This window comes from Tupaia chinensis, unplaced genomic scaffold (genome assembly GCF_000334495.1).
Source record: "Tupaia chinensis unplaced genomic scaffold, TupChi_1.0 Scaffold144090_1, whole genome shotgun sequence".
Lineage (NCBI taxonomy): Eukaryota > Metazoa > Chordata > Mammalia > Scandentia > Tupaiidae > Tupaia > Tupaia belangeri.
Genome location: NW_006203944.1, coordinates 126,121 through 135,093, shown reverse-complemented (window position 1 = coordinate 135,093; position 8,973 = coordinate 126,121). Strand labels below are relative to the sequence as shown.

The following is an 8,973-nucleotide window of genomic DNA, read 5'->3' as shown; positions in this document are numbered from 1 at the left end:
AAGTAACCAAACACATCAATATCTCAGCTCTCGCTAGGTTGGTTTGGCTCTGAGGAGACCTCAAGTAGATGTTCTTGACATGCATTGTCTCTGACCCGTTTCTGCAGTACCTACCAGACTCTCAGACTCATCTGTATGGAGTGTCAGAGAGCACAGTCCTCTGATGGAAGGGTGACTATCTTTCCAGTTGATTGGTAATGGAGACTGCAGCTTTCTCCCCAGATAAAACACAATGAAAGAATTAAGCATAGAACCCTAACCAGTCTGGAAAGTCCAGAAAATTCAACCATGTCTTGTCCAGCCCAAGGATGTAGTTCTTGAGGGACATGGACATATAAAATATTGACATCTCCCTATAGCTGCTCATTAGGTACATTTTCTCCTTATAACTACAACCACTTGGTAACTGATTTCCCTTGTGGACACTGGTCTGGAACGAAAGGCAAAATTTCCTGTTGATTTGCTGTTCTCAAGAGACCAAGTTGAAAGTGTGATGAATTTATCTTTATTACACATTCTCTGTGAACTCTCTGGACTCCAATGGTCATTAGCACCTTTCACAAACCATGAATTAAAATTTAATTGTGATAGGGATCAGCAGTTAGCGTAATGGCTATGTTGCTGGACTCCCACGTAGTCGACCGCGGTTCATGTCCCAGACCTGTGGCTTAAAACTCACACCGGGTGCATGTGCGTGCGTGCGGAAGATCTCAAGAGGAGAATGAAGGAGAAGGGATTGCGGTGTGGCCATCCCCCCTGGGGGGTGATTTCTCACTTTCTGTCTCTCTCTGTCTGTCTGGTGAGTGTACGCACCCTATAGCAAAAACCTCTCCAAAAAAAGAAAAAAATAATTTAATTGTCATGGGTCAGCAGGTGATGTGACAGTTAAGGTGCTGGATCCCACATGGCTGAATGCAGGGTTCTGGTCCCAGACCCAGTGGCTTCATAAATCATAATGAGAGATTTTGTGTGTGTGTGTGTGTGTGGGGGTGTGTGTGTGTGTGTGTGTGTGTGTGTGTGTGTTCAAAATCCTGAGAGGAGACTAGAGAAGAAGGGACGTATTGTGACCGTCGTCTCTGGCTAGTGATTTCTCACTTTTCCTCTTAATCTTTTTCTCTCTGGCCAGCACACATACTCTATGGCAAAACTAATAAATAAATAAATGTATGAATGAATGAATGAATAAAATTAGAAAAAGTGAATGCATAGGTTTTCCGTTAAGGTAACTAGGAGAAATCTGAAGGATATGAATGTTTTTACAGGAAAGTTGTGACCATGCATCAACTGACTGGGGCTGGGATTCAAACTCTCTGTTCATGAATTCAGAACAGATTCTTGAGGACACAAAAGAATATATTGGATGATATTAATATTTATTCATTCTCTGTCCCGTCAGCAGTTATGAAAAAATTTTAAAGAGGAGGAAGTCATTCATTTTAAGGAAAACAAGGAGTTGTAATTACAGGCACCACTGAAGTGTTCAAGGAGAAACAGGAAGATATTTAATGAAGCAGCATAAAACACACCATCAGTCCTTCACCCCAATGAATAAACACCTTTCCTCATGGACACCAATTTTGAATCCTTCAACAAGTAGAACAGGATGAACCAAAAACATGGTGCAGAGTTAATACAATGTATAATTGAGATGTTCATTTCATCCTATTTAAGTCTCTCTCTGAATCTAAGGCCAAATTTGTTCAACTATTTGTTTAGATTTGCCTTTCCATATACAAAACTTTTTGACTCGGGTAACTCATAATATTTTTTTTTTACTTCATGATAAAATGTGTTGGTTCACAAAAGGAGAGAGAGAGAGTGAGAAGGGGACAGACAAACAGAGAGAGAGGCATCCTCTACAAGGCATTGGCATGCAGAGATCCCCTTCCTCCCATCCTCCAGCCCTCCAGTCCTGGCCACACACCCATCCATTGAGATTTCAGGTTGACTGGACTCAGGACTTGAACCAGAGTCCTCATGTGGCTTCCAGCTATGCACTCTGATATGCTATGGCTCCATCACACAGTCTGGACCTGATCATCAATTTTTGACAGTGATTACAGTAGGCATGTGAACTCTGAGTTGAGTAACAGAACAAGATTCTAATGAGATAATCACAGATAATCAAATACACTAATATTTAAAGTCTACATTTCAAACAGATGTAATGGAAGCAAAGACATACACATACATAAAAATCTGCACTTTCATGTTTGTCTGTACTCTAAATTCCATTAGTGACATTAGTGGCCAACTATAATGTGGTTTTTGTTGTTGTTTTCTAGTTGATTTTTTTCTTGTTGCCGTTCTCCTAGTCCATAGGCAGAAAAAACTCAAAAAACTTATTTTAGCAACATTATATGAAAATTGCTCAGAATCATATAGACCATTTGAGAATAAATTATTTTTTTAAGAGTTGCATGAAGGGGGACAACAGGTGGCATGGCGGTTGAAGCACTGGACTCCCACATGGCCAATTATAGTTTGAGTCCCAGAACTGGCAGTATGCTGTCTTACTTTCCATTTCTCTCTCACTCTATCTTTCTGGTCAAATCAAGTAATAACAATAATCATAAAATTAAATAAAAATAATTCTTTAAGGAAAAGAAAAATTTAAGAGTTGCACATCATTCTGTGAGGAAATGATACTCTTACAGTATTTCTGACACAAGACTAGAAACAACATTGGAAAGTAGAAAGATAAATACAGTGTCACTTAAATTGTATAGACTTGTACGTATCTGAACAGAGAATAACAATTGTTGTCTGCAAGGCTCTAATCTCTGCAATTAAGGGCATCGTTCCAGCTCCAGGTCAACGATTTATTCACAATTTCCATTGAAAGAATATTTTCAGTGCCCTCTTTATGTCTTTATTCCTCAGACTGTAGATGAAGGGGTTCAGCATGGGGGTGACCACCGTGTACATCACCGAGGCTGCTGCACTTGAGTGTGAGCTGTGGGCAGCACCAGCACTGAGGTACACTCCTACAACTGTAAAATAAAACAAGGAGACAACAGAAAGGTGAGAGGCACAGGTGGAAAATGCTTTGTACTTTCCCTGAGCTGATGAGATTGCACAAATGGAGGAAATTATCTTAGAGTACGAGTAAAGGATCCCAGTGAGGGGGCCGATGCCCAGCAGCACAGTTGCAAAATAGGTCACCATAGCATTAAGAAAGGTGTCAGAGCAGGCAAGGTGGATCATCTGATAAAGTTCACAGAAAAAGTGGGGTATTTCCACATGTGTACAGAAAGACAGCCGCAATGCCATTAAGGTTTGTAACAAGGAATACGGGACACCTATAATCCAAGATGCCAGAACCAGCATTCCACAGAGCCAGGGATTCATGATGACCGTGTAATGCAGGGGGTGACAGATGGCCACATACCGGTCATAGGCCATCACAGTCAGGAGGAAGTCATCCAATGCTGCAAAGACTAGGAAAAAGTACATCTGGGTGATGCACCCTGCATAGGTGATGACCTTGCTCTGTGTCTGGATGTTCACCAGCATCTTTGGGACAGTGGTGGAGGTGAAACATATCTCAGCAAAGGACAGGTTGGAGAGTAAGAAGTACATGAAGGTGTGCAGGTGGGAGTCTGAGATGGTGGCCAGGATGATGAGCAGGTTTCCACACACAGTGATCAGGTACATCAAGAGGAAAAGCCCAAATATGAGGGGCTGCAATTCTGGTTCCTCTGAAAGTCCCAGAAGAAGAAATTCTGAAATTTCTGTATCATTTTTTGGTTCCATAGTAACTCCCTGAAAAGAGGAAAATACAATGGCTAATTTCACATGAACAAGTATTGCACCGTTGAAATGTTATTATTAATATTTTGCAGTCACAGAGTTATTTTTTATATTTTTATATGGATCTAATCTTAAGTTTTTCATAGTGTTATCTCTGCTTAGGACTTCTTATCTCATTTCTTTGTTCCCATAGATCAGGTATTCACAGGATTTTTAACTTATTTATTTATAAACAAATATAAAATAGTGCATATTTATGGAGTAAAATGTGATGTTACAATAGGATTTTATTTTGTTTTTGTTTTTGTTTTTGTTTTGCAATTGGGCACATGCACTCACTGGATATAGAGACAGAGAGAGAGAGAGAGAGGGAAAGTGAGAAATCATCCTCCCATAAGGAATGGTCATCCCATAGTCCTCTTCTCTCAGGATTTTGAGAGTGCATGTACACGTACCTGGCATTCTTTTAAAGCTGCCAGGTCTGGGACATAAACTGGCAGTCGATTATGTGAAATCTAGTCAGCATAAACAATACGCCATCAGCTGGTCCAATAACTGTACCTTTATATCTATTGAAAAACAACTTTGGGGCCAGCAAGTGGCATGGTGGTTAAAGTACTGGACACCCACAGTCACATGGCTGATTTTGGTTAAATTCCTTGACCAAGTGGCTTTCTCTCTCTCTCTCTCTCTCTCTCTCTATGGAAGAAATGAACTAATTTTTCAAAAAATCCCAAGAGAGGGCTGGCAGGTGATGTGTTGGTTAAGATGCTGGACTTGCACATGGCTTGAAAAAAAAAAAAAAGAAGAAGGAAAACAACTCTGCTTCCTCTTTTCACCAATCTCTGGCAACCACTGCTCTGTAGTCTGCTTCTATGACTGACTACTTCCAGTACCTTAGTTAAATGGAATCACTCAGTATTTTATTTTCAAAGTATTCCATGGATCAAAATAAATAAATTTTGATCTCTTTGAATAGACCTATTTTGACTTCCTTATTGTTATCAGGTGATTAGTATTTAGACAACTGTACTATAAGATCATAATTTGAGGGATCATCAGGTGTCCTAGTGGTTAAGGTGCTGCACTCCAACTTGGCCGACTGTAGTTCAAGTCCCAAACCCAGCAGCTTGAAAATCACAGTGGACATGTATGCATGCATGGCCAAACTATCAAGAGAAAAATGGTGGACAATCTCTTGAGGAGTGATTTCTCTCTCTCTCTTTCTCAGGTGACCACGTGTGCCCATAGCAAAAAAAAAAAAAAAGTATTTTTGTATACTACTGATGGAGAAGAATTTCTTGCATTCACCCAATATGTATTTATATCCACAAATACATACAATAATTCAATGTTATTTTGAATATTTTACTTTAATACTTCAATTTATTGTGAAAAGAAAAAAAAACACAAAAGAATAGAATATACTCAGACCCCAGCACATATAAACAAAGCACTTGCATAATTTGCAATAAAGAAAAAATCTAAGAGACTCAGAAATGTATTGAATATCATTAGTAAGAAAATAGTTGTAAATAAAAACTCTTAAATATTCTCATTATGATCTTTGAATAAACTTTTTTATGTGAATGTTCAGTTTGAAAGAAGAAACATGAAATGTATGTGTCATGAACTACAGTAGCAAGGTATGAATTGCAAAAACCAATTCATCTGGGTCCTTCAAAAAATTACAGAATTATGCACGAAAGTGCTCATTTCAAAAATTCCAAAACCAATCCTCAAGTAATTAATTGCACATCTCATCACAACTCTGATTCTTTTACTATTTCATGAACTGCAAATTTCTGGGCACGTGTTCTAATTTGACTGAAATCATTTTAATTCTCTCATTTCTTCTTCACCTTCATCCCATTGGATGTCTAGTCCCATCAGTAAATACACCACAGTGAAGCTTGCTTTGCCAAGTCTGACAGACACATGGGTTATTAACATATTAAATACATTAATAATTAATAACTTTGTCAGACAAGGAATCAAACACAGTAATCTCTCGGCTCTTGCTAGGCTGGTTTGGCTCTCAGGTGACCTCAGGTAGATGTCCTTGTCATCCATTCTCTCTGAGCCATTCCTACAGTATCTACTGGACTCTCAAACTCACCTGTGTGGGCTTAGAGGGGACAGTCATCTTGTAGAATTGTGAATTTCTCTCCAGTGGTTGATAATGGAGACTGCAGCTCTGTACCCAGACAAGACACCATGAAAGAAGTAAGCATGGAACCCTAGCCCATCAGGAGATTCCAGAAAAATGAACCATGTCTTGTCCAGTCCCAGGCTGTAATCCTTGAGGGACAGTGGCACATAAAATATTTACAGCTCCCAATATATGTTCATTAGGTACATTTCCTCCTTATAACTACAACCTCTTACAGCTGATTTCCCTTGTGGACACTTGTATGGGAAGAAAGGAAAATTTTCTTGTTGATTTGCTGTTCTCAAGAGACCAAGTTGAAAGTGTGATGAATTTATTTTTATTACATATTCTCTGTGAACTCTTCTCCCTCTAAAGGCCATTAGCACCTTTTACAAACCATGAGTTAATATTTAATTGTCATGGTTCAGCACATAGCATGGCAGTTAAGGTGGTGGATCCCACATGAATGAATGCATAGTTCTAGTCTGAGGCCCAGTGGCTTGATAAATCACACTATAAAACAAGGGCAGAAAACACTGAGGAAACTCTGGGAGACATTGCAGTAGGCAAAGACTTCTTAAACAAGAACCCCAAAGCAATAACCCCAAAAATGGACAGATGGGATTACATCAGATTAAGAAGTCTGTGTACAGGAAAGGACACAGTAATTAGTTGAATCGACAGCCCTCAGAATGGGAGAAAAATTTTGTTAACTATGTCTCAGATAAGGGACTGAAAACCAGAATACACAGATAACTAAAGTGGCTTACCGGGAAAAAAAAAAATGATTAACCCAATTAAAAGATGGGAAAATGAGCAGGATAAATGACCCTCTAAGGAAGACATCGAATAGCCAAAAAGCATATGAAAAAACACTCCGCATCCCTCATCATAAGGAAGATGCAGATCAAAACCACAATGAGATACCACCTAACCCCTGTCAGAATGGTGAAGATTTAAAACTTTTTTAAAAAATGATAAGCACTGGCAAGGATTTGGTGAACCTCACTCAACTACTTGGCAATCCATTGGTCTAACCGTTGTGCCATATGCTGGTCTCAACAATACATTAACAGTTGCATGTAAGTGGCAAAAATATGTAATAATAATTAAATTTAATTTAAATAATTAATAAATAATTTTTAAATAGTTGCATGTCATCCTATGAAATCACAAAAATTTTAAAGAATTTCTGATACAGGCTAAGAACTTTGGGAAAGTAGAAAAATGTGTCTAACCGTTGTGCCATATGCTGGTCTCAACAATACATTAACAGTTGCATGTAAGTGGCAAAAATATGTAATAATAATTAAATTTAATTTAAATAATTAATAAATAATTTTTAAATAGTTGCATGTCATCCTATGAAATCACAAAAATTTTAAAGAATTTCTGATACAGGCTAAGAACTTTGGGAAAGTAGAAAAATGTCAAGGAAAAAATTGGCTGGATATTAGAGCATAGAATGCTAGATACAGTGTTACTTAAATTGTGTAGACAAGTACTTTTATTTTAGAGAGATATTTGATCTAGGGCACATGTGCTCACCATAGAGACAGAAAGTGAGAAATCACCACCCAGGGGGAGGGATACACCACAAACCTCTTCTCCTCCTTTCTCTCTCGGGATGTTAAGCAAGCACACATAAAGATCCAGTGTGAGTTTTAAGCCATCAAGTCCAGGACTCGAACCATGGTTGACTATGTGAAAGTCCAGCAATGTAAGCATTTCCCCATCTGCTGGTCCCAACAAGTACTTCAACAATCTGTTCAGAGAATCACAATTTTTGGCTCCAAGGCTTTCAACCCAGCAATCATGGGCACTACTTCAGCTCCAGACCAGTTGACCCTTTCATGTTTTTTCCCCAAAAGATTACTTTTAGAGCCTTCTTTATGTTCTTATTCAACAGACTGTAGATGAAGGGGTTCAGCATGGGGGTGACCACAGTGTACATCACCGAGGCGACTGCACTTGACTGTGAGCTGTGGGTAACCTCAGCACTTAGATACACTCCCAGGCTTGTACAGTAAAATAAGGAGACAACTGAGAGGTGAGAGGCACAGGTGGAAAATGCCTTGTACTTCCCCTGAGCTAATGAGATTGCACGTATAGAAGAAATGATCTTAGAGTAAGAATAAATGATCCCAGCCTGTGGACCACCACCCAGCAGCACAGCTGCAAAATAGATCACCATGTCATTAAGAAAGGTGTCAGAGCAGGCAAGGTGGACAATCTGATTAAGTTCACAGAAAAAGTGAGGGATTTCCACATGTGCACAGAAGGACAGCTGTAACACCATTAAACTGTGTAACAAGCAAAATGGGACACACATGATCCAGGATGCCAGAACCAACTTTCCACAGAGCCAGGGGTTCATGATGACCATGTAGTGCAAAGGGTGACAGATGGCCACATACCGGTCAAAGGCCATCACAGTCAGGAGACAGTCATCCAATGCTCCAAAGACTAGGAAAAAATACATCTGGGTGATGCAGCCTGCATAGGTGATGACCTTGCTCTGTGTCTGGATGTTCACCAGCATCTTTGGGACGGTGGTGGAGGTGAAACAGATGTCCACAAAGGACAGGTTGGAGAGGAAGAAGTACATGGGGGTGTGCAGGTGGGAGTCTGAGATGGTGGCCAGGATGATGAGCAGGTTTCCACACACAGTGATCAGGTACATGGAGAGGAAAAGCACAAATATGAGCGCCTGTAATTGTGGTTCCTCTGAGAATCCCAGAAGAAGGAATTCTGAGATTTGTGTGTCATTTCCTGTTTTCATGGTGACTATCTGAAAAGAGGAAGATAAGACAGCTAATTTCATATGAACAGATATTTCTCACATAGTTGAAATACCATAGTTAGTATTTTTCAGTCACAAAATTATTTTCTATATTTTTGTATGGACCCCTTTAAGCTTTCACAGTGCCATCTCTGCTTAGGACTTACTATCTGACTACTTTGTTCCCACAAATCAAGTATTCTACAGGATTAGCTTCCTTATTTATTCACAAAAAAACATTGTACACAGGGACCAGCAGTTAGCGTAATGGCTATGTCGCTAGACT

General features: G+C 39.4%; 2 protein-coding genes across 2 annotated transcripts; both read right to left on the bottom strand.

Annotated features, from left to right (window-relative positions):
• Positions 1-2,826: 2,826 nt before the first annotated feature.
• Positions 2,827-3,756, bottom strand: LOC106733569 (olfactory receptor 7A10). Its single transcript, XM_014583149.1, has one exon. It carries the CDS (start codon positions 3,754-3,756, stop codon positions 2,827-2,829), a length of 930 nt encoding a protein of 309 aa, XP_014438635.1.
• Positions 3,757-7,727: 3,971 nt separating this feature from the next.
• Positions 7,728-8,687, bottom strand: LOC102471834 (olfactory receptor 7A10). The gene has a single exon (XM_006165931.1). It carries the CDS (start codon positions 8,685-8,687, stop codon positions 7,728-7,730), a length of 960 nt encoding a protein of 319 aa, XP_006165993.1.
• Positions 8,688-8,973: the final 286 nt, after the last annotated feature.

What these genes read in the sequence shown, in the direction of transcription:
- LOC106733569 (XM_014583149.1), bottom strand. Translation starts at nt 3,756, where the DNA reads ATGGAACCAAAAAATGATACAGAAATTTCAGAATTTCTTCTTCTGGGA.
- LOC102471834 (XM_006165931.1), bottom strand. Translation starts at nt 8,687, where the DNA reads ATGAAAACAGGAAATGACACACAAATCTCAGAATTCCTTCTTCTGGGA.